The sequence below is a fragment of the Python bivittatus genome, unplaced genomic scaffold (genome assembly GCF_059951505.1).
Source record: "Python bivittatus isolate LINGU-HERP-01145 unplaced genomic scaffold, Pbiv_v1 ctg000330_np1212, whole genome shotgun sequence".
Lineage (NCBI taxonomy): Eukaryota > Metazoa > Chordata > Lepidosauria > Squamata > Pythonidae > Python > Python bivittatus.
The window spans coordinates 5714548-5740768 of NW_028277058.1; the positions used below are offsets into that span (position 1 = coordinate 5714548).

The window sequence follows — 26221 nt, forward strand, 5'->3', positions numbered from 1 at the left end:
GTTATTTCTTACAGAAGGCAATCAGTCTCATCAGAGTTAGTAAGATAATCAAGTTTACTTTATATTGTGAAAATCATACATGAGAAATATAAGATTTAACTTACAAGCATACATGTCAGCAGGAAACTACTGCAGAAGCACAATCCCATTTGTGATCCCCACATCTTCTTTTCCTCAGCTTGAGCTTAAGATATTAAGCTTAACCTATTTTTCTCATATTAAAAAAGTGGAGCTGTACAGAGTTAATTGGCTGTCTCTTGTGTCTTCCCTCTTAGAGCAGGGCCGCACAAAGCCCTTGTAATCAGTCACAACTCTCCTTTCTTGTCACAGCCGTTTGTAAAGGTCAAGAGGAGGCAGCTAAAAAAAACAAATATTTAGGTATGTATGAAATTTTAAAAAGTCTTTATAGCAAAGACAATAGCATTTCTGAGGTAAAGAGCTGGACGATAATCCTCAAGGTAAAGATTATATAAAAAATCAGTTCAGGAACATTTTATGCCCTTGTATTCATAAAGCATATCTTGTTCTGATGGTTTGTTTTGTTTTGTTTTCATGTGGGACAAAAGAGACCATTGAAATAAAGTTATTTTAGTTTTCATCTTTGGAGTTCTTTGCTACAGAAAACAAAAAGAAAAAAAATAGTCAGATTTTGCAACAAAAATGCATCTTTTTCCTCTCAAGAATCTCTAACCACAGGCAATTCAAAGCTTTGCAATAAGATATTTAATGCAGATTTGCATTTTGTTTTCATTCATCTCTGATTGCTTACCTGAACACTGAAGCAATTTCCATTCCTGTTGAAATTGCTCTCTTAATTCTTTTATCATTTGCACATTCTCCTTTAAATCTGGTGCATAGGTCCCAAAGTTAGGTATAAAGCCACCTGTCAAGATGTTGGTTATATCCTGCATTATTTTCTCTTCAGTATCCTTTAAAAACAAAGTAAAACACTTACAGAAATGTGTACTGATCATGTCCAAAAAATGAAAGACAGTATTTTATTGCTGGCAGTGTCATTTCTGAGAATTTGTACTCTTTATTGAATGGCTGTGAAAACACACTGGGCTAAGCCATAGTGTGGCTTGCTTGGTTCTGGTTTAATGAATTGTATTGAAGGGCATTATTTTAATACACAATTTTATATATATATATATATATATATATATATATATATATATATATATTTCACATAATGTATAAACATATATGTAACAGTGCACTCTATCTTATTTCTAAAGGGTTAACTTGCTTTTGCCTCCTAAAGAGAACAGTGGTTTCTCCCCCCACCTTATCTCTTTGTTGAATGCCTGATAGTCTTTGAATGAATAAACAATTAGTTTGGTAAGAGTTGCAAAGAAAGAGGCCCTCTGAATTCTACAAGAGATAAGGAGGTATTGACTATAGTATTTCCTTGGTAACAGGAGAAGAGAGTTGAGCTGACTTTCTCTTTCTGGGATCCACCTTCCCCCCCCCCCCCTCCTTAGACCATCCCTGCATTTCCTTGTATGGGTATGAGGGGATGTACTATCTGATTAAAAGTTTGATACATTTGTAAATGCCTATAAATTTCTGATGTTTGCTTTGCAAGGTGTGGTTCTGGGCAACACTCCTGCCATGGTGTTGAATGAGCCATCCAGAATGTTTCTTGGCCAATAAAACTTCTGTTAGCTAATGAAGTCTCGTCTCAAGTTCTATTCGGTTCTTGGAACTTGGGTAAACAAATAAACAAAGGCGAGTGCCTAACAGTATAACTAGATCTCTGCGGTTTGTAAACCTTGGTTTATAACTTGGAGTGTTCCGCAAGCCCAGCCAAACTGGATTTATTTAGTAAAAACATAATTAAACAAACCATGCTTAGTGCAATTTGGGAACATATCCATTAAGGAGTCAGTTGTCCCAAATACTGTAAATCAGGCTTTCTCAAACTGTGTGGTAGAACTCCTGACAAGTCTCTGAGCAATTTGTGAGGTGGGAATGTGTGTGTGTGTGTGTATATCAGGGTAGAGCAGCAAAGTAGAAGCACTCGCAAATTGTGTTCTGAGCTTTTTTCTCTCCCTTTACCTGGGCATGATGGCTACAAGCTTGCCCAGACAAAGTGGAACAGTTTTTGACAATGGTTCCCCATCAAAATTTGCTCTGAGTTTTGTTCCTTGCTTTGCCTGTGTCAGCTTGCAGTGGAGAGTTGTGATTTTACAAAGTTTGAGAACCCCTGGTGATATGTAGATTAACACTGAGTTATTAATAGTAAGCTTTATATTTATTTATTGCCAAGCTCTAACCCCAATGAAGTCATTAGTTGTATGGTGGGGGCTGTTGTTTCACATAAGTTCATTTATCATTTTAAATGAACAATTGGCTGGACTTATTTGGATTTTGCCAGTATCTGGGCAGAGAAACTTAGAGAAACAGAGAAACACAGCTGTGTTCAGGTTGAATTCCAAAAAGGTGCTTTGGCACACAAACATGAAGCATCTGACTGAAACTCTTTAAAGCCAACACATCTTTTCTTTGGATTTTCACAGTCACCCTCCGCTCCTTTTCAGAACTGAAATCAAAATGCTGCAGTGCCCTATTAGATTCCTCATGTATTTGCTTCAGGAAAACAGAATCTGAAACCATACAGGAGTTCTGGAAGGAAGTAAAGACTCATTTCCTCTGAATTCTTTATTCTAATACGCAATAAGCTATTTTATTGTAAAACCACTAATACTTCTTACCTGAATTAGAGCAAGAATCTGAGATTGTGCTAACCCTTGCAATAAACTAATAAGCAAGGAAATTCTATTTTTGCCAAGGTTCTGGTTTGGTCCAACAATTACAATGGTTAAATTAGGCTGATAGCTGTATGCTACTGGAAGAATAAATCCAAAGGTAGCAGAGAAGAAGTTGTTTGTTTCAGGATCCTTCCAAAAATAAACAAAAAATTAAGAATATTTTAGTATTATTTAGTAATATTTTTGTATATTAACTCAAACCTAAATTTCTTAATTTCTCAATATAGAAACCCTATTTACATATTACTTGTGTGAAGGGATAAAGCAGGTAGAAAGGTTCTATAGGGCCATAATAACAACATGTTGTCTTTCCAGCCCAATAATCAAGTATGTGAATGCACAGAAGTTTGATGTTTACTTTCATGTATGTAGGGTGAGCTGTGTTGAAGGAGTAGGGGGCTGTTCACCTCCTGTTGACACTGACTTCACCAGAAGAGATGTGGCTGCATTTCTGCCCTGTTTTGGAGTGGGTTTTTGTTTTTTTTTTTGTTTTTTTTTGGCTTCTTGGGGGAATTTAAGGGTGGGAAGCTTCCTAGATTCAAGTTATTTGCATTCACACTGTCAAAATTTCCCCAAACTTTTATAAACAAGCCAAAATTATGCTGCTGAAATTTGGCCATTTTGCTGCTGAACTTCATTGATAAAATTTTGGGTGTGGGGTTGCCCATCCCTGGTCTGCATGAACAAACTTCTGTTGTTCTTGAAATCTAGAGTGATTAAGGTTCCAAAACTAAGTAACTCTCTTCATGTGATGATTAATATATTCGGCTTCCCTGGCTCAGATGTCCATAAAAATGTGTGGATGACAGTGGTGGGAAAAACCATCTGTATGTTTTACAATCATGCTTGTTCTCAGTCCCTTTCTATATATGCAGGGAAGATAAGGGTTAAATTTTGTGCAAAGCCTTCAAGGTTTCTAAACATTTTGTGCCAATTTCTACAGAAGATCTTCAGTTTATCCTGAATCTATTTATAGCATTTCCTACAGGACTGATTGATTGTTAAATTTATAGCCCACCCAACTCCATCATGACTCTAGTAGCAAATTGCACATGTCCAGCAGGCTGAATTCTCAGTTGGACCAGAATGTTCAAATATTTGTAGGTCATCCATGCTTTAAAGTCAGTGGAAGTTGCTGAATATATAGTTCAACTCAAAATTTATGTCCTTGCATTCTCAATAAATCATACTTGGGTGAGAAAAAAGACCATAAAATTCCACACGTACTTCTTTCCAGTTGAGAGAGATATTGTGTTTGGTGTTAACTTGTTCAGACTGTTTAGCACAAATATTGATCAAGAGGACTTTGCTGTAAAATATTGAAGAAAGTAGATTCTATAAATATTATCTCTATAAAATAGTTGCCACCCTGGTAATAATAAAACAAAGCAAATAACCACATCTGGGAAAAAGACATTATAAACAAGCTGTAAATAACTGCTATAACCAAATGTGTATTTTTATATGTAAAATGTAATTATCCTGATAATCAAAAAACAGATTCAACGTTTCATGTTTTTTTAAGAAGCCCCACTGATTTTAGCAGGATTTCATTTTTAGAACCAGCTGCACAAATTTAAATAAACTGCATGAAACACTAGGACTTACCCATCCTCCAACTCAATTTTCATGTCCATGTCACCAACAAATACACACAGGATTCTGCAAAACAAAATATTTCAAGAGTTACAATTTGTTATGCATATTAGAATATATATGGTAAGTAGCATATTTTAGATAATCTGCTAATGGACCACATAAAAAACAGTGGCATGACTGACAGGCCAAGAAAATTAACCAAGTATAGCTAGCTATCAAAATTGCAGTATAAATAACAAACCCTGAAGATTTAGTGAAGGAACTGCTAATCTAAACCCTAAATTAAAGAGCTCTTTTATAAATCTATGTGTATAATTCTGACAATACCCTAGCTACAAAACACAATTTAAGGATTACAGCATCTAGGGCAAAACCTTTCCTAGACTACAAGTTAATATTGTACATCATGAACAAGGTAAGCGCCATCTTATTTATTTCTATCTAAGTAATATACGGAACTCTTCTATATTCATTAAGTAGTAGCAAACTTCTGCTTTTCACCATGTCCCATTCATCCCCTGGGTATACCTATCCAGTCCCTTTTGACTTCCCCAACTCTGTAGCCCGTTGCATCTTTGTCATCATATACGTTTGCAGTACTCAAAGAGGATTGAACTTTTGCAGTTCACAGTACAATTCTGTATAAACTACTCAGAATAAATCTCGCTGGGTTAAATGGGTTATCCCAAGTCCCCAAATAATAGACAATTATCCCAAGTCCCCAAATAATAGACAATGTTGAGAAGGACAACTGAAAGCATTAGCCAAAAAAAAAAAAAGCTATATATAGGGTTGTGCATGCTTTGAAAAGGTGTGCCTGGTTTGCAGGAGATGGCTAATTAAACTTAATATGACTCCTAAAAACATTAGTAGTTTTTTTCAGGATCATGCAGAAGCCTAAAAAAAGTCAGCTACTTCAATGAATAGTAGAGAGGTGCTGCCTTTATATGAAGTTCAAAACGTGTCTTAAATCATTTCTGAATAGTAATTTATTACATTATCCTTTAAATACACAACTGTGCAAGAAATTTTTATACCTACTTTTGTACCTTCAGTTTTCTGCAATGTGCTGCTGCAATGGCAGAAGAAAGTGAAGGTGTAGATGAAACTGCAAGTCCATTGATCACCTAAATAATAAACATGATAATAACTACAATGTTACTCTTTATTTATTATTACTTACAAGATTATATATCTGTATTGCATTATATGTATGAATTATATATAGCTCATGAATGTCTAGATTGATATAAGAACAAGTAAGGCCTCTTTGCAAATACTGTAAAATTTATATCAAAATAAAACATTTGGACCTTTAAAAGCATGTATGTTATCAAGGCAGGCTATGTTCCTTTCTATTATTCTGCCACATAAGGATTACTTCAACTATTATTACATCCAGTTATAGTCCAAGTCAGTAAATCAGAGAATGATCTCTATTTGAGGGGCTACCAGCAAACACCAGTGTCTGGATGAAATAGCTTCCCTAAATTTAACAGTGAGTGAATCTTAGTAATCAACCAAATAGGAATGTACATAGTCTATTTCCATGATACATTTGTGTTCTGGTTTCTGGTTTCAATCAACCTACAGTAAGAAAACGTTTTGATATGGGAGAATTAGAAAAAAAACCTTAAGCTTCCCCAAGTATGTGTCTCATTATAAAAGGAAGGACTCCTATTCTAAAAAGCATGTTGCTAGCACAAAGAAATTTAATTAACCTGGCTAAGCATACCAAGAATTTGGCAGCACTTCTCTACTATTCATTTGGAGCATATGAACTGTACAAAGAGGGAATCAATATCATTCAATTTCCAAAAGTATTAGGATTGACTTAGGTGGCTTGAAGTTCTTTTCTACTCTGTAATTCTTATCCTAGCAAAGATTAGGCATGAATGAATTGCCTGCTTTGGCATGGAGGTGGACTGCACACTCCCTGGGCCCCTTCAAACTCTTACATGATTTTTTACAAGCAAGTACAGGTAGTCCTTGACTTATGACCATTCATTTAATGACTGTTCAAAGTTATGACAATGCTGAAAAAAGTGACTTATGACTGGTCCTCGCACTTACGACTGTTGCAGCACCCCGCGATCATGTGATCAAAATTTGGGCACTTGGCAACCAGTATGTATTTATGGCAGTTGCAGTGTCCCGGAGTCACATGATCTCCATCTGCGACCTTCCCAGCTGGCTTCTGACAAGCAAAGTCAATGGGGAAAGCTGGATTCGCTTAACTACCTCATTATTTGCTTAATGACCACAGTGATTCGCTTAATGACTGAGGCAAAAAAGGTCATAAAATCAGGTGCAACTCACTTAACGATCACAGTGCTTAACAATGGAAGTTCCAGTCCCAATTATGGTTGTAAGTCGAGGACTACCTCTGTACAGGTCATACAGCCACAGGTGTGTACGGGGGATGGAGGCAAATGATGAAATACACATCAGGATGCCACAATTCAAACTCTGGGACTTATATCCAACATTGGAACTTAACTACAAAAGGCCAAGATCTGCATTGTGACATCATCATTTCTTTGTCATTGTGGTTACCCTGAGGACATCTTTGCACACAGCCTGGCTTGACACCAAATAAGCTTTTTCAGCTCTAGCAAAAATGTTTAATATTTATTCATAAGATGTGATTCACTGGTTTAAGAGAATTATTCTCATCCCTGCAACCCAGGTTGGCCTCCTCTCCATGCAGTTCTCTAGTTCACTGAGTTAATTGGGATGCATTATTATTAGCATTAGCATTTATATTGCAGCATGATGCCCAAGATGGGAATATATGCAATCAGCTTTTAGCTTAGCAGTATAGAGAAAAATGCAGCAATTGCGAGTCTGAACAATCAGAAAACAAAGCGTTATGATTAGGGTAATGGGATAATAGTGCATTGTTCTAGGCGAATGTAAAGAGTTAACCAGCCATACAATAATTGGGTAGTTAAGCATGCAGATGGAGCTTTGTTGATGTACCTCTTTAAAAAGAATGAACTTATGTCCTAGTTGTATATGAAAGACATAATGTGATATCCCCCAGCCTACATCTAAGAAGCTGCGCTACCCTGAAAAGTGCCAAAGAAAAGAAAAGAAAAGAAAAGAAAAGAAAGGGCATAGCCTCAGTTTAAGAACAACTCTCCTACAGGGGTGGCCGTGAGATTTTAAAATGCACGTAGTTTTCTTCAAAACCAAATTAGAAGAAATTATGTCAACCCAGTTTTGCCAAGTGATTAACATTACCTCCTTTTTAATGATTTTGTTAAGGACAGCCAGCATGTTCAAGAGTGAGCTTAAGGCCTCTTCTTTCATAAGTTTAACATCAAATGCACTGTGAAATACAGATTTTTGAATGGTGGTTACACACTGAAACATTTGGAACAATTGTACAGCTTGAGCAACATGTTGAGATTTGAACTCATGACTTCTTAGTGGACATCTAAAGATTACCCCGATTATAAATTACTTTGTATGCCATACACTAAAAATGATGTCCTTATTATTCAGGAGGAATCTTATGTTAACTGCAAGATTAATTAACCCATTTTACAAAATCAGGGCTGGAAATCTTAAGTAAGTGGAATATGTCTCCCTGAAAGTAGAAGACAAGCACGGTAAGGAAGAAAAGATCTAACCCACCAATTCCTTCTTGCAACATATATAAAAGGAGACTGAACTTGAGGGTGGACACAGCATCACAGACCACTTCTGCTTCACCTCCTGAATGTTACACATACAAGCGTTTGCTACCAATCCTTTTAACTGGAGAGGCTGAACATCTTTTTTCATTGAAAGCTGACTACTAAATGTTGGCTGTATCATGATACACCCAGGTGTGAGCTGGTGAAAGGTATGGCTAACCTGATAGTAGTTTTGAACTCTTTCACATCCAGTCCCTTTGGAATGTGAACAGCTGGTGGGAGCAGGTGTGTGTCACTCTCATCAACAGCTGCTGCTGTTTTAATAGGAGGTTTCAAAGAGACAATAATGCTTTTCATATGCATCTCCAAAAACCTATCTGTTTTGATGACCTCACTGATGTTTCCCTTTCCAACTTCTTGAGGAGTTAGGAGTTCCGCATTACTCTGTGTAGACTCAGCTTCCTCTGCCTGACAGGATCTAGTACTGAGGTCTTGCAGTGGAGTCACATCTGGGAACAACAACACAGAAGAGGGCTTATCTCTTCAGAGAAGACAAATTATGCTTGTTTTCCTCAAGCCAGTAGGAACTGATCTGTTGGGATTACAACTCTCAGAACTCTAGCCAAGTTATGGAAGGTTGTTTATGCTATAACCCCCTAGTTATACTTGGGCTTGGGCATTACCACATTTTCAAAGCTACCAAAATTGAAGATTTTTGAAAACAAGCATTTAGCTCAGAGGTGATTCATTTAGTTCACAAACTAACATTATTCTTTCTAGAAGAAAAGATCATATTAAAAATTAGATACATTCTTCACATTTTTGTTGCCTATTGCATAATATTTAACAATTTGCTGATTGTTGGAGCTATGTACTGCAATCTACAAGCCAGATGAAAGGGTTGTGCCTACTCTGAAAATGATTTGGAAGAGATGCATCAGGAGAGTGAGCACAGCACTTGATTAAAGCAGCCATGCCTTTTCCGACTGCTACAAGAATGAAAAAGATGTAATTGCTTTAATGAGTCAGCTCATTAAGGCAGCCATGTCCTTATTGCAACTCATTGTGCTTGTGCTCCCACATTTTGAAATACCTCTTCTGGATGATTTTTGAAGAATGCACAGCCCTAAATTCCTATGCTTTTAAATTAATTCAGCTCCAGTTACTTCAACCAGGTATACTGGCTCAATTATCCAAGCTAAATTTGCCATTGACTTCCTTTGTATTTTCAATCTTTCATTTGACAATTCAGAAAGGAGAAAAAAAAACACTTGAGGACAACTTGTTAATTTAATCAGTCATATTGCCAATTTATGTGGCTTTATCACCTAGTGACATTAAAATCTATCCAAAGTTTCTAACACTGCTTCTAAAATGGCACAGGAATTTGATAACTTGTTCTAGTTGAAAATCTGCTTTGGAATATTTAAACTTGATAAGATTTCTGTGAATTAAGAAACAAAAGGATAGACAGCAGGCTAAATCCAGAAACAGTTTTAATATTTTTTCCATGATCTGCTGCAGTATATCAGAAAAGAAAAAAAAAATCCTGCCATTACCTTCATATGTCAAACACTTCCAGTATGGCTTATGTGCAGCTCTCACATTCTGGATTGATTCCCTTGCGCTAAAAAAGACCAAGTGGAATACACATTATCTTTAAATATTTTTAAAATCTCTATATTTTTAATACTAAGAATCTGCAAATTGTTATTTGCAGTGATAAAAACTTGAGGCCATCTCAAATCAACTTGTATGTGTGTAATAAAATTATTAAAGCATAGGAAGCTGGGTATATCAATATTCAACATCGCCATCTGGCTTTATATGGATTTTTATTACTTTTCTTCTCTGTAATTCCCAGGGTTTTGCAGTGACGCAAACTCCATTGTACAGACATTTAAAAGAAGAACTCAAATCTGCCTATTTTGTTGAAGCAAATTCTTTCTTTGGTACAAGCACTGGAGATTCTTTTGTGTGTACAGACTGGCATGTTTCTAGGCAATTAATTAAGCAAGCCTGCAGAGGTGCTTGAAATATTGGAATAGAACAACGGTAATTCTACACTTTTGGTTTAACTCAATTAAATTACTTACAACCTCCAAACAGTGAAGAGGAACCCACTATGTAACTAAGATGGAGTTCCATGTGGATGGGTGCTTCCTGCACCAGTTTCTGAGGTCTCATCAAATACTGCCTATATTTCTATGCCATTTATCAGGGGAGACATTGAAGGTCACTAGAAGTTCTCATTCTCATTCAACATTTGCCTTTTAAATGAGTTTCTGTCTTTGTGATCCAAAGTCTAAAGATATGGGGAACATGCAAAATCCTCAGATTGAAAAGATTATAACCTATCCATGTCACAATTGTACACCATCCTACAATTAAGGAGAACAGATTAACAACTTATCAACCTCACTGAGCAATGGCTTTATGATGGAATAGCGCATCATAAAGCCTAACACCAAAAGAGTAGCTTGTGTCCAATCTCTTCTCTGTAAAATCTTCATAGGTTTGTCTACTACAATTCAGCACACATAAAGTTGCTAGAAGGTGCATTTAAATGCAGAATGGCATGGCTTGTGTAGACTACTAAAAACCTAGTACACGCTGGAGTTTGCACTGTTGCCCGACCCAAAAGATCTAAATGGTTGGACCCTATGTACAGTTGGGTCCACAGAGGAATCAGAAAAATCCAGATGGTGGTCTCAATTGTATGACCACCATGTTGGCTTTTTTAAGAATCCCTTAATGGAAATAATTGTGTCTCACCCAGATCCTTGATTAGGACTGGCCTTTTTGTCTCTATCTATGACGACTTGTCGGTGCAGATCTTTTTTGTTATTACATGCATGCAAGTACACCCATGCATACACGCATGAACATGCACATACATATACCTTAAGCATGGCATCATTTCACCAGACAAAGGAGGTAAAGGATCCCCAAGCAAAGTTTTTAGAGTCATGCAAACTGATTCAGAGAGTGACCTTAAGTGATATCCACCCTAAGTGAAAACAAACAGATGTAAAACATAAAGGAGCATACTGAAACTTCAAATATTAAGCAAACAACAACATCCAGATGTTAAATTATTAAGAAATAAAACAACTGGTGTTCACAAGGCACCAACATACAATAGTCTCCAAGCCCCTGATACAGTCACCTATTGAAAAAAGAGGTGGTCCTCACTTAACAACCACTCATTCAGTGACCGTTTGAACTTGTAACGGCACTGAACAAGTGATCCTTATGACCAGTCCTCAAACTTCCAGCTGTCACAGTGTCTCCATGGTCATGTGATTGCGATTTGCGACCTTCACTGCCAGCTTCTGACAAACGAAGTTAATGGGGAAGGCGGCAGGAGGTCACAAATGGTGACCACGTGACACTGCGTTTAACGATGGTGCGGGATTTGCTTAATGACGGCAACCAGAAGTGCTGGAACTAAGCAGTGCAGTCACATGACGTCACACTTTATGACTCCATCACTTAGCAATGGAAATTCCAGTCCCAGTTACCAGCATTAACCAAGGACTACCTGTAAGTCAACCTGAATCTCTCCAAGTACCAAAAAAATAAGAAACCTACAAGTTCTCCTGTATCACACCATGGTTCCATAAAGGAAGAAAGAAATGATATAAAAGTAAGAAGCAATGGTACTATCTCGACATCTCAAAACCTCCCATATTTTTATGATCTCTTCAATGGCCTAAACAAATTGTGTTGCCCTAAAATTATTACAAAATTTCTTATGGCCGATAAGGTTTCCTTTGCTTTTTGCAGCAACAGCAGCAGCAGTAGCATTAAGATCTCCCTCTGACATAGAATTTTATCACAGACCTAAAGGAACCCTAACCCTAAATTCACCTTCTGCCAAACCAGCATTGCCCTTTCCATGAACATGTGAACATATGAACATGTGAAAAAAACCTACATTTTCCCCAACATTAAATTTTATCATAGAGTTCAAGAATGCCTAATCATAATATTTATTTATTTATTTATTTATTTATTTATTTATTTTATTGGATTTCTCCGCTGCCCATCTCCCCCACAATAGGGGACTCTGGGCGAAATTATATTCCACCAATACCAATATTTGCCCTTCTGCAAACACTAGCACTCCCTCTCAACTGAAGCATAACTGTAGGACTTCCACTAATCATAAGAACACATCCTAAGCATAACATTTCTTTCAAACTATCAGGGACTATAACATCTTATCCACATGTGATACTTGATCACAGACCTCAAGGAAGCCAGAAGAAATGCAAGAATGTAATAGGAATGTATGGTTAGGATTTAGTTTATTTATAGACCAGTGAACATCTGAGGTTTGCTTTGTGTCAACATGTGAACATTGATAATCCTAGAAACATTTGAACAGTGCCTCTGATGGAATGGTGATTTTAGGATTAATTTGAAGAAGGCAGCAGAAACATTATGTACTGCTCAGAACTGACCTTCACTAGCTGCTGGGAACAGAGCACATAATTAAGTTGCAAACCCCTCCAAAACCCCTTCTCTTTGAATACAGTGTTTCTTATCAGTTAGAGCTGAGAAGTTCCCACCAGGAGGAACCCCTGCACTAACCAGCAGAGACATAAGAAGCCATCTAGCTCATTATTTCCCTTGGCGACAACAAGCGCCCATCTTTGGGCAGTGGTGCCACCTTTTGGGAGTGTTTTGCCCACCCAAAGGTGTGAATAATTACTGTCTGCCAATGATCATGTAGTTTTTTGTTTCAAGAATGTACAAAAGTCGTGTTGATTGACAAATAGGGGTGCCTGCTCTGGAAATTATTCCCGGGCACCTTACTCTGCACTGAATAAATACTTTATTATCTCCACCCTGGTGTGTTTATTGGGCAAAATTACATGCCAGGCTAGAACCCCCAGAGTTCCTGGGACAACACCTCCAACATTAAGTCAAAAAGTTGATAGCATTGACTAAGTTGGTAATCAGACTGTAGTAAAATCGGTACCTCTAAAACTGCACACAACTTTCCTTTAGCTAAATTCATTAGAAAATGGGTAAGATGGGAAAAGCATTCTGGAGTTGCATTCATCTGCCCCTAAAAACAAAACAAAGAGAAACAAAGATTTTTTTTTTTTAATTGCCTGTTTTCAAGGGAAAAGATAGAGAAAAACTATCTAGAAAAGGGCTTACCTCTGGATCACCTATTCCAGAATCATATCCAGCAGAAATCAAAACAAGTTCTGGATCAAACTACAGTTGGAAAAAAAATAAACCATAAACAGAGTTTATATTATAATATAATGCAGCATAGTATAAAGATGCTGTGAGTTGTAGTTCACCAAGATCTGGAAGGTCACTGGTTCTCCATTCCTCCAATAAGCATTTCAGGGCATGTCCAGCCACCTACTATTCTTAAATTAATTACGTTTTGATTTCTGCCCTACTGTTCACTTTCCAAACTTTCACAAAGCCTTTCAGAGCAGCGTTTCTCAACCTCGGCCACTTTAAGATGTGTGGACTCCAACTCCCAGAATTCCCCAGACAGTTGAGAAACACAGATTCAGAGCAAGCCACAAGGGTTTGCATTGCTTCTTCTTTTGCTAGGAAGAATCTGCATACAAATACTCCCTCCGGTTGACCAATGTGGGATATGGAGGACCAACATTGTCTTTCACACCCCCCATTGTCATCCTCAGTTCCTTGCTCATTTGTTTTCTTGCCCAATTCAATCCTAATCCAGCCAGTTTGAGCTGGATTTTCTATTCATTTTAAGACAATGGACCTCAAACAGATGGGGAAAAGCAAGGAGTCAAGGTGGGCGTTCTTATTAGCATCTCTGGAGCTATTCCTTTCACGCCACTACAGAGATGTAAGAGAATTGGCTCTATTGCACAATAGTACAACAACATGTGTCTATGCAGGAGATACGCCATTTGTGAAGGGGCTCATAGTCCCTTGCTCTTTTTTAAAAATCTAGCAGGTCTCAATATTCAGAGATAACTCTAGCACAGTGTTTTTCAACCTTAGCCACTTTCAGATGTCTGGACTTCAATTCCCAGAATTCCCCAGCCAGCATGGCTGGCTGAGGAATTCTGGGAGTTGGTCCAGATATCATAAAGTAGCCAAGGTTGAGAAACACTGCTTTAGCACAATAGCATAACTGGGGAGCCTCTGGTGGGGGGCAAAAAAGTCAAGAATGCGGCACAGTTGCCATCTTGATTTTTTTTGGCCTCCCTCCTGCAGATACTCCTGAGTGTAATTTTTTAAAAAAGTAATCATTGCTTTTAAATAGCTGAAGATTAATTTTGATACTAACACAAAAATATTTTACAATTGCTTTTCTATACAGTACTTTTAAATAACATGTGTGCAATTCGGGGGAGGGGGGGAGGGGAAAGGCCCAGAATTTAACAGTTACCTCAAAAGCCATTGGAAGCAAGACATGAAGAAATGCAGCCAGGTAGTCTGAATTTCCCAATCCAACCTGCAAAGACGAGTATAACATAAATAATGGTTCTTTAAAAAAAAAAAAACCCAAACGGCTATCTAGGCCTATAATTCCACAAATATCTCAGTGGAAATCATCTCAGGGTACCATTGTGCTGCTCCTACTACTTCCAAATTGTATTCAGCATACAATTTCCTAAATCCCCAAGAAGGAAAACTATACAGACATTTTAAATATTGGATTGGGTTCCCGCTGACAATTTTCCTTTTATTTTCTTTGGCCCCAAATTTAGCCATCAGTAATATTACCAAAGTGATAAAACTTTGTCATTGTTTAAAAAAAAGACCTTCCTACAAATAAAACTCAGTTCTGAGTGTACAAACAGTAGAATAGGAAGAGGAAGAAGCCTTTTCATTTGTTTGTGTTCAATTACAGTATTTCAGTGGAAACCATGCTTCTCTGTGCATAATTTATCAGCTATATGTGAGAAGCACAAATCTGTGCTAATTACAAAATGAGTTCTCAGCTGACCACCAAATGTGTGCATAATGTATGTGTGTGTAATTACAAACAAAACTACATCAAATGCACAACTGCTAGAGCTTAAAATCTATCTGTATTATGGTGCTCTTAAACAACATTTACCTGATTCCAAGGTATATTTATGGTGAATCCTCTTCCCTTCCCCTGACCAACCGCATCATAATTAGACTCCCTGAGCGAAGGCCAGAATTTCTGGTGTTCAAACCGATGCCATGAAAAATAGAGAATACTAACAAGAACAAAGTGGGTGTTAATGAAGTCATCGTTACATCAAACAAGCAGACTGCTCTCAGCAGTGGTTATTCCAGGAGAGAATAGCTGAATTAAGACTGGAATCCAGGAATTTTCACAATCCAGCTTTCTGTTAACTGATCTAAATATCGGGTAGTCTCAAAAAGAGTTTAATTTTGCAGAGTTATAGACTCAGAGTAGTTTTTAAGATGGCGCTGAACTAAAACTTTCCGCAGAACCGTGGGTGTCGGTGGGAGCCCCTTCCATTTTGCATGTGAGTCTGACATGGACCCACAAAGGGCAACTCAACTATACTTTTGATTAGTTGTTTTTGTCTTTTTACACTGTATTTATTACTGTTGTTGTTCTGTTAGCCATCCAGAGATATTTGCTTAAAATGGACAGCCATTTCATTTGTTTCATAATTAAATCATAAATAAATAAAAGGGGCAGGGCTTCAGTTGCGATACTGCATCTGCCATCTTGCAGATTTTGACACACACACACACACACCCATGGATGCCACTGAGAATAAGCAAGCCAGCCCGGTCAAAAACCAGGGAGGCTTGGAGCCCTCATTCAGCAAAATCTGGATAAAACAGAAGACTGAACTGACACAATAAAAAAAATCAGGAATTTCATTAATGGGAGTCAGGCATCCAAATGCAAGATACTTTATTTTTTATTAATTTATTTATCCTTGGATTTATACCCCATATTTCTCTTTACTCCAACACTGAAGGGACAACAATGTTAAAAAATACAGAGTATAAAATATAGATTATAGCAGAATTAATACAATTTGCCTAAAAACCAAAATAATGATAAATAACTGTGTAGTGAAAGCTATCAAAATGTCTTGAGGCCTGCTGTTTTGTTACTGAAGTTCTTTGGTAATTCACTTCCAAAAGCACTAAGAACATGTTGAAAATCATATTCAGGTTTGCTGCAAAATCTCCAAGAACAAGTAAATGACCAACCTTGGGTCATCATCAAATGTATATTGAATTCCTTGTCCATGATGCACATCCCAGTCAACAATGAGAATTCTGCATGAACCAACAAAAACATTCATTAAAAGGTAAGACTGTTTCAAGAAAATGCAATTTTAAATAGATATACTCAACCTCTGCAGGTTGTATTTTCTTTGAGCATATTTTGCTGCAATAGCAACATTATTGAAGATGCAAAATCCATTGGCTGCATTTCTTTGGCTATGATGACCTGGAGGCCTGCAACCAAGCATGATGGGGTCAGTTAACCATAAACTGTATCAGAGAACATTCACCTAGAGAACATTTCAATTCTGTTACCTTACTAGAGCCATCCCATTGCGGGTCTTTCCTGACATCACAGCATCCACCAATTGCAATGTTGCTCCCACAGCCAATTTTGCACAACGATACGTTGTCTGAAGAACAGTACATATTTGTGATTCAAAGACACTACTGCAGTTTCTGAGAAGAATGAACAAGTGGGAGCACATGCACACCCATAAAGACAAATGGGACCTGTAGCAAAGGGACTCCACTGTGGAATGTTCCAGGCTATGGCTGGTGAGGACCTAGTCCTGTTCCAGGTATCCCATTCCATTCTCCCTTTCTTTTGGCTTTCCATCCCTTTTCAACAGCATCCCAAGACCACTGGTCATGCTCTGGTTTCATTGGGTTATGGTTTGGGTATGGAATGCCAGCTGGGGATTTGGAGAGCTGAAAACCAACACATTGTAAGAAAGGCAAATGATGACAAATCCCCCAAATTCTCCTTCTCCATCTGACATTGCTCAAACACATGAACTGGGAAAACATTCCAACAGTCACAGGCATGGAGATGAGACAGGGAGGATAGGAGGTGGTTACATACACAGCCTCACTTGTTTCAAAACTCCATATGGTCAGGCAGGAAGTGTGGAGGTAAACTCTACCTATGTTTGCTCTCCAGGTGATTCAGGAAGACCCAAATGAAGTAGGAATATGAATCATATTGAGAGCTGTTCTTGTGATCAAGCAGTATAGACTCCTTCTTGAACAGGACAGCACTGTACAACCCTGTCTTTCCCCACTCATTCAGGCATTGGATATTAGAACTGCCACTCAAAAAACTATTCAACAGTCACCTCCACCCAATTTATATTCCAGAGAGCGGGAGAACTGAGAAAAGAGGGATTTGGGGGAGGTGGGTGGAAGGATGGGTCTGGAGGAAGCTTGGAGTCTTGGCCATAAGAAAACCTCCATCTGTCAGGGGGACAAGTTTATGAACATATATTTAGTAGCAGGGAAGGTAAGAAGCCCTTGGAAACATTTTAATATTAAGGGAGACCATTTACAACCCATTTTAAGTTATTTAATAAGTGCTAATTTGGTTCCTTCTTTAAACGTTAACAATATGACTGTGCTGTTCTACATTTTCCCCTAATTACATTAATTTGGAGAGAGATTTTAAAAAATAGAGAAGAAAAAAAGAATCTCTAAATCAGGAAAGGGTTCAGTGGTGGCAGCAACATCAATAGATCCTTTCAGACCTTCCACAGGCAGGGTAAAAAAGTCAAGATGACAGCTGCAACCATGTAATCAAAGGTGCCCCACCCCTGCAGGATGCCCCTGGATCCTTTAGAAATATTCATGGTTAAGGGCAATACACTTTAGTTTTGAAGAAGAACAGCCCCACAACATTGAGGGTGGGCAACAGGGTTTAGAGAAAAAGGTTTATGACTAAGGAACATTATATCTAGGAAGAGTTCATGATCACGCCCCCGTACTGGATGAAAGTAAACAGCATCGTAACCAGCGGAGACTTTTTGGAGTTCTTCCTCCTCCATCTTCTCAGTGCCCTTCACAGTTTCCAAGTAATCCATACTGAAAAAGAAAAAGAAACCTGCAGTCACCCATAGACACAACAGAGGGTATGAGCTGGCTTCAAATGCAACCCTGCTAATCAGGAATCTGGCTGCAGATGGACTGACAAGGCAGCTATCTATGGAAAGCCAACTCAGATCTGAGACAACATGCTGAACCAATATATAAAACTGGGCTGCATTACTGATTTTGCCCCCAAGCCAAAACAATATAGATGGGACCATTTCTCTTATCAGGAACAGCCATATAAAATGCAATCACATTTCTTTGGGATGGATTTTTTTTTTTTTTTTAGTTGAGAACACTAAATCTAGGAGGCATTGAACTTAGTAATCCAATAGAGCATAAGAACAACTCTTACTGATACTTCATTCCTTACTGTGGCTCAGCCCAGGGCAACAATAAATCTCCTAAGAGTAAGAGACAGAGAATGAATACCAGCCTTGAACTCATCCCCTTTTCTGTTCAAACACATACTCCCTTTTTCTTTTTCTTTGTGGATTAATGTGAGTGCGTAGTTATATTTACATCAGTGTTGATGCTAAGAAACGGTGGGGAGTTGAAAAGCTGGGAGCAGTTGGAGATGGGGAGGGGGTGATGGCATGGGGCCACAGCTAAAGGAAGCAGGGGAGAGGTCCCAGAAGCCAAGAGAAATCTCATCAGAAGGGTAATTTAAGCATACAGAAATCAAGGGTTAGCTGAACCAGAGAGAATCCACTTCTGAACCTCTTTACGACTTGCCCAGAAAATGACCTTTTCTAGTTATCATGGTGGATAATGAGCTTAATGAACCGTATGATGAATTCTCAGTCTAATAAAGAACATACAGTCCATCTGGACCACAACAACATATGAGGGTGGATTAAAACAATGATCCGTGAAAGACCAGATCAAATAAAAATACTAAGATTCTAGACATGAACTTCCATGATCAAGAATCGCTCAACAGCAGGAGCCTTCTCCCCCTCAAATTGTCTTCTAAATTGTAACAATGTTCCACATCAAGATTGATGAAAAACAGAGTCCAAGACTTCCAGGTTATAAAGCAAGAGATAAAGAGGGGCTCTTCGTGCATAAGCTGGGAAAAGTGTATGAAGTGTATAAGAGTAGGCCTGTAGAGTGTAAAAGCGTCTTTATTTATAACCTGATATTTTGTTCGCAGCTTTTTGCCCGATTCTTCTCCCGCAATCTATTCTACACTGGGAAATCTTTCTGGAATTAAAACACTACAAGGCAACTTTTGATAACTATCTAATTGCTAATTCAGATAACTTCTCTGCTTACATTAATTGGGAAGATCTTGTTGATCAGCAATTAGTACCTCTAATTAGTTGTGCTGGGACCAAAAAATGTAATTAAAGGGACAACTGTATTCAAGTTTTGATTCAATAAACATTATTCAAACTTTGATTCAATTGTCATATTGTTGCTTTCTGGGGTAATTGTGCCCACTGGCGATAAAGATGCTGAGAGAGAAGGAAATAAGTTCTTTATGTTTTCTCTCTTCCAAGGAGCCTTTTCAATGAAAAACTCTACACTGTAAATTGTAATACTCAAAACTCTCTTTGCAATGTTTTTGGGGGCAGCATCTGAGCCAATGGGCCATTTATCATCTCCTGACCATCCAGTGAACTGCCAAATGCCTTCCAATGGTGTGGACTAGAAAAGATTCTCCCTGTTTTTTATTTATATGGAGTGAGTTTACAGGTGGGAATGCTTTGCGCACTTGTTCCTATGGGTGTCCTCGAGCAGTGCAACTGATGTCATGATGGCACCACAAAAATGGCACAATTATTGGAATGTGCCATTTGGACAATGACATCAGTATATACATGACACCACAGGTGCTAAAAATCATATCATTTAACATAGGCTATTTTGTCACCAGACTTTAGTGATACACTTTTAGGGTATTTCAGAGAGTGCAATTGGGGATTTCCCCATGTAGGGGGTTAGGTATTAACTTGGACTTTATGAAAACAAAATATATCTGTAAAGTGTAAAAGAAACATGACACTTAATTTTTTCCCCATTATTTCTCTAACATAGGGTGGGGTGGAAAGACAATGCCAGAGGAGCATACCTATGAATCAGCATGATTTCACTGTCAGTTCCTTCTCTGGCAGAGACAGAAATGCATCGTTCAACCAGGTTATAGTGCTGAAGGCGGTCATAGCAGGAAGAAAGCCGTTCAGGGACTTCTATATCACAGACTGGGCTAAAAATGAGACCAACATTTAGTTTTCCAGTGAAATCATCAAGAAACCATTTGTGTTACAGCTGAGAAAGAAGAATTTTTTTCTTTACTAGAAAGAGAAAATAAACAATATTCATTGGAATGTGTTCTTTACTGTTGATAATGAACTGCCTCAGATATTAACTAAAACAAACCCTTTAAAACTGAGGGTTTGAATGATGCCCAAGTATAAAGAGGCCCCCATTAAGAGCCCTACCTTGGTTGTTAAGGGCAAGGCAATTAATTCTGCCATGCTACAATGGACTAAGACAGGATCAAGGCCAGATTTCCTTTCATTTCTGCAGCATGCAGTAGTATCCACAGCAGGGGTGCGTGTGTCAACATTTGCAAGATGGCAGGAGGAGTGTTGCGATCAAAGCCCACCCCTTTTCCACATGCAGCAACAATGCACAACCATACAAAAGGGGCAGGGTTTTCATCATGAAAACCATTTAGCAAATTTTGAAAAAACAAAAGCACAGACACCCATGGAGTACCACTGTCAAGGTATGTCCCTCAAACAGCAGTTTTGCTGATTAGTACATTTAATACATGTATAAAATCTGCACATGTGCCATAGCACATTGGCACCATCTAGCCAACCTGGCTGACCTCCAAAAAAGCTAATCAGGGACCTAGCCACTACTTTTTTGGGTGAGCAGAAAATCCCAGGGTTGCAGGGAAGTCAACATCCTGCAAGGATTAAACATCCTTGTAATAACCAGGATGACACACCAGGTGGCAGCACCTAACTGATATTGAAGAAAGCTAAGCAGAGTCAGTTCTGGGTGGAATTAAGAATTCATTTGTTAATGTTTACTACAGTCATAGACCAGCTTCATAAAATGAATAAGCATATTCAGTAGGAGCATGTACATCAACAACATGCATCATAAAAGGAGTAAAACCTTACAAATAAACACTGAATAAATAAAATTTTCCGATGGTACAATAAACTTAAATCATGTAACCACACCAATCAGTAACAGGATAACACAAGAACAGATTGTAATCAGTTAAGCAATGTTCCCATATTGCCTTCTGATCTCATCTTACAGGCTGCGGCGCAGAATTTGGCCACCTGGTAAGTAATAACTGGGTAGCTAGCAGCAAAGGCTAGGAAGAGTCTCTGGGTCTATTTATAAAAAGAATTCTAGTCTGCGTAGATAAAAAATGTGAGAGTGTCTCCACCTCCCAGAACCACATATATATTGTTAACTTTTTCCTGGAGCACAGCTGTAGGGACCACATTGAGATGTGTTAATAAGAAAGTTCTATGGAACTTTGGAATCGATACATCAGATAAATATTTAACTGACTGATCAATGTTTCTAAAAAAAAAACATTGGGGAGAAATTGTCTGCCAATCACAAAACATTATTCTTTGCCTAACAGCAGAAAGGGTGTCATTGTGCTCCCCCAAAGAGAAAAAAAGTGGGAGGCAGACCATCAGATGTTAGATTCTCTTCAACTTCCTCCAACCATGTTACATCCTGGTTACTTACAGGGACTAAGGAAAGAAATATAATTTGTATTTGGATGGGAAACCACCAGGAAATCCTAGGCTAGACTGAGATGTTAAAAAGACACCCCAGAAGGAGGCGGTGAGAAGCCACTTCTGTATTCCTGCCAAGAAGATCACATGACTGGGTCCATGTAGCTCAAGTCAAGGAAATCTTTGTCAAAGACAGGCAGTCAATGCAACAGCCACATCCCAAAGCATCTTATTTTGAGTGTAGGTGAAATAGGCTGTGTTCAAATCATCACATGCGTTTAACCACCAAGAGTAACATAGGCTCTACTTGCTGTACTTTATTTTGTTTCTCTTTCAAATCCTTTAAAGGAATGCAAAAGCCTCCTCTCTTTTTTCCATCTTCACCTAACTGCAGCAAAGGTATCAGTCCTGGGAAAGTAGAAAGTGTGAGAAAGAAACACAGAACAATTTCAGGTTAATTGGGTTAGATAAAAATTGAAGTAGAGAGGATCTTTGACAGGCTTGCAAGATTGATGTTAGCCCATCAAGGTCGGCAAGGTCAGGAAACAGGAACTGCTAGGAGTCTTGGAATGTGGTTAGGGCAGTGATGGCAAACCTTTTGGGCTCGGCGTGTCTAAAATTTGGAAAATACCTAACCTGACTCTGCTGGTGTGTCACACCTCCCCCCCAAACTAAAGGGAAACAATTATTTACATATTTATTTATTTTAAAAAAATACAGTCTGATGATGTGTGGTGCTATGTATTATATAAAGAAGCGTCAAATAATTACAAAAATGAAATACAAATAAAACAAACTCAGTTTCTGTGATAACTCAAACAGGGAGAATAATTGTTGTTAGGTGGCATGTCACCCAAAATGTTGTGGCATGGCACCTTTAACACACGTGTCATAGGTTTGCGATCACTGGGTTAGGTTATTACAACAGAATCTTGAAAGCCTGACAGGGCTCTCTCCACTTCAACTTACAGTATACCTAACAGAATCAAGGTGGAATTGTTTTGACTTTCTTTCTATTTTCCCAGGACTCAAGTATCTTTTCTGTAATAGTTTGGCATTCTTCTCTCTCTTCTCTGAATTAAACCCACATACAGGTAGTCCTCACTTACCAACCACTCATTCAGTGACCGTTCAAAGTTGTGATGGTGCTGAATGAGGGGTACTTAGAACTAATCCTCAAAGTTCCAGCCGTTGAAATGCCCCCACGGTCATGTGATCGCGATTCGGGCACTTGGCAACTGGCTCTCACTTAGAACAGTTGCAGCATCCTGCAGTCACGTGATCACCATTTATAGCCTTCCCTGCTGGCTTCCCACAAGCAAAGCCAATGGGGAAGCTGGCAGGGAAGGTTGCAAGTCACTCTGGTATGCCCCCCCTTGCCTTCCTGCACATCACACATGCTCTCCTTCCCTGGGCCTCCCTGTGCTCGCACGCACACACCTGTGCCCACAGCACCCCCCTCCACCAACTTGCGCATGGCCTGTCCAGGCCTCCTCCACCCCCCTGCGGCAACCCCACACTTCTTACCTGGGACTCCCGCCACTTTCTGCTTAACAACCTGTGTGTCTTGGGGTTATGACAGCAACCGGGACTGCCTGGATTGCCGTCGCTAAGCAACGCAATCACATGACATTGCGCTTTACGATCGCATCACTTAGCGATGGCAATCCCAGTCCCAACTGCCACCATAACTCAAAGACTACCTGTATCTGCAATTCCCTTTTATCATGAAATTTTATCTTCTAAAATTAAACAAGAAAAAAGAAAGAAAGTTGTACTTACTCTTCCCAAAGTAGTTTATGGCTGCTCATTTCACCATCATAAACCAAGGCTGTTCCAGCCGCCATCACTCTTTGTTTGAAACACAACACAAATATTTTGTACATAGTTCATAAAGAGGCAGAACATGCATCAAGAAGAGAAGTAGCAGAATCAAGACATCAATTGTCATTCTACTTCGTACAGTCTGAAGTGATGCTATAGCTTACAAAGTTAGTAGAGCAATCATCAACTTGGTTCAGTTTAAGTGCAACATTAAACTGTAGCTTAGCACAATGTGAACACGCCTGCTGAAGCTTCAGACACGAGCACATCTTCTTCCCCTCTCCAGCCCATTCCACTAAAAGCATCTTCTTTCAAATCCAAACTACCCATCATTGTTAGTTTTGACAAGGACAAACTGTGTTTCATCTTTGCTTTACCAAAGCAAGGCAAGATCAAACCACAGTTTCCAATTCTAATTTGTTTTGCTATAGATCATTTGGTTAAACCAACCATATTTCCCAATAACTGTATAAGTTGCTGAACTGTAACTAACTAAAGAAAGTCATACACCGCACAGGAAGAGGAGGAGGTTTTCTACGTCAAGGCCCAAACAGTCTCATTCATCTTGGTTTTTTCCCCACCCCGGGGTCCTCTAAATGGCAGCTATGAAGGGGCCTGGGGGGGTCAGAGTGATGAAAGCAGTATTGTGGCACTGTGATGCAAGCCCCACCCTCTTTTCTACATGTTTTGTGATCTCACTTGCAACCTCAAATGGGATAGAGCTTAAGATGCAGCGCTTCTGTCCTTAATTCTGACAAAGCAAAAAAATCCTGCAGACCCCCTACATCTAAACCATACGGTGCTACTGAGATGATGGCAGCTGCAGCTCCAAGTTGTAAAGCCCCAAGTTGGGGAGGCTGCTCTAAAATATTTATTTTTTATTTTATTTATTTAAGCAATTTATATTGCTGCCCAACTCACTCACAGTGACTCCAGGTGGCTTACAGAAATAAAAACCCCAAATACAAAACCCAATACACCCCTAAAATATGGTTTAGGGTGTTGCTTTAACTGAGCAATAGCAACTGAATTGCAACATGGTTGCAAGAGAGCCCCTCAATGTGCCAGTTCTTCAGGACATGTCCTCCCACCCCTAATTCAAAGAGGGCAGATGGTTGCACATGAAATTTCCCATTAGCTTATCTCTACAGTGGAAACAACTTTGTTAGGTAGGATGGGCTAAGACAGTGTTTCTCAGCCTCAGCAACTTTAAGATGTGTGGACTTCAACTCCCAGAATTCCCCAGCCAGCCATGTCAACATCTTAAAGTTGCAGAGGCTGAGAAACACTGGGCTAAGAGATAGCAATTGGTCCAAAGTCTTCAAATGACCTCTGGGATCAGAGTCTGGAACCTGGGTCTCAACAGTTGGAATCTTTAATTGCATCACCCCACTCCGACTCTCCTTCCTATGGCAAACAATAGTTAGAACGCAGCCAGAGATAACTGAAGCTACAGCAATTTGCCAGGGCACTTTAATAATGGAAGGACTTAATTTCAGTTCATATTGCAAGCAAAATAGCAGGAACTAAATACAAAGAGTGACTACCACATAGCAGCAAAAGGATCTATCTCTGTGGCCATCTAGCAGTCATCTGGAGTTTTACACATCAGATCTGACTGTACATCAGATCAGGTAGTCCCCCCCCCCCCGTTTTATCCTTGAATGAGCACAGAAGAATCATTTTCTCAACCCCTTGAAATACCCCCCAGCGTTGCTGACTCTTAATAGCACTCTTAATTACACTGAGGGTTCTCTTAACTGTTAGGTGCAATCCAGAAAGTCCTGCCCCAGAAACTAATTTCAGGATCACAGACCAGATTCAAGGATCTAGCAAAACTCTGAGCACACTCAAAGGACTTTCAGCCTCCTCCTGAGAAATTAGAGCAGTGTTCTTCAAACTTGGCAACTTCAAGATGTGTGGACTTCAACTCCCAGAATTCCCCAGCCAGCATGACCATCTTGAAGTTGCCAAGTTTGAAAAATCACTGAATTAGATCATGTTCCTATCCAGCTGGAAGACACTTAGGAGTCATTCTCATGCTGGCTGGGGAATTCTGGGAGTTGAAGTCCACACACCTTAGAGTTGCCAAGTTTGAAAAATACTGGTCCAAATAAAGCAATTTAAAATGAGAAGTGCTGCAACCCTGCATACTATTCCTATTTTTCTTAAGGAATGGAGCATAAAAAAAAAAGGGGGGGGGAGACATGTCTCAAGTAAGATGGAGTTCGGAATATACAAAAGAAACCAAAAAATATGTTCCTCTGACCATGTGCAGAGAGCATTTTCTCCCTATTCCCCCAAAGGAAGCACGACCAGCCGCTTCAAAACATCTGGAATTAGGTGATCGGAGTTAGCAAAGTAAGCGCTCAAAAGAATCTCTTCTTTGCACAGCTATTCCAAATTTAATTTTAACCTAACAGAAGCAACACTTCTAGAATTAGCCACCCCAGCCCCACATTATTGGAAAAAAAAGAAAAAAAGTCAAACGGTATTTAAGATAAGAACTTTCCTACCCAAAATATAGCCCCTGCTAAACTCTTCCGAACGCCGCAGGGAAAGGGAGATCAAAGTGCTTGGAGGGAGG

At 38.9% G+C, this 26221-nt stretch overlaps 2 protein-coding genes across 6 annotated transcripts in view; both read right to left on the minus strand.

Annotated features, from left to right (window-relative positions):
* Positions 1-240, minus strand: part of TUBGCP6 (tubulin gamma complex component 6) — a 32746-nt gene extending 32506 nt beyond the window's left edge. For both annotated transcript variants that reach the window (XM_088141656.1, XM_088141657.1), the window contains exon 1: positions 105-240. The gene's annotated coding sequence lies outside the window, so the exon portion shown is untranslated. The remainder of the gene's footprint in view (positions 1-104) is intronic.
* HDAC10 (histone deacetylase 10) lies at positions 36-26221 on the minus strand. 4 transcript variants are annotated; one of them, XM_025175032.2, is made up of 21 exons: positions 26151-26221; positions 23593-23661; positions 20163-20297; positions 17983-18079; positions 16538-16635; positions 16352-16456; positions 16205-16273; positions 15096-15222; positions 14421-14486; positions 13193-13252; positions 13008-13097; positions 10921-11027; positions 9577-9644; positions 8238-8526; positions 7620-7707; positions 5415-5500; positions 4383-4436; positions 4002-4083; positions 2718-2903; positions 770-929; positions 36-357 (listed from the first exon to the last, which is right to left on the minus strand). In XM_025175032.2, exons 2-21 carry the CDS (start codon positions 23655-23657, stop codon positions 344-346), a joined length of 2046 nt encoding a protein of 681 aa, XP_025030800.1. In that variant the 5' UTR covers positions 23658-23661; positions 26151-26221; the 3' UTR covers positions 36-343. The 4 variants fall into 4 exon arrangements, with proteins under 4 accessions (XP_025030800.1, XP_007441277.1, XP_025030801.1 ...); XM_007441215.4 differs by having other exon boundaries at positions 36-614; XM_025175033.1 differs by lacking the exon at positions 26151-26221 and adding an exon at positions 22127-22218 and having other exon boundaries at positions 36-614.

Excerpts from the sequence above, each read along its gene's own strand:
- HDAC10 (XM_007441215.4), bottom strand. The coding sequence starts at position 23,657 with ATGGCGGCTGGAACAGCCTTGGTTTATGATGGTGAAATGAGCAGCCAT. Across the intron at positions 16,274-16,351 it reads AGAAAATACAACCTGCAGAG|AATTCTCATTGTTGACTGGG; the intron begins GTTGAGTATATC and ends TGGTTCATGCAG. Across the intron at positions 11,028-13,007 it reads AGTTGTGTGCAGTTTTAGAG|GGTGGATATCACTTAAGGTC; the intron begins GTACCGATTTTA and ends GTTTTCACTTAG.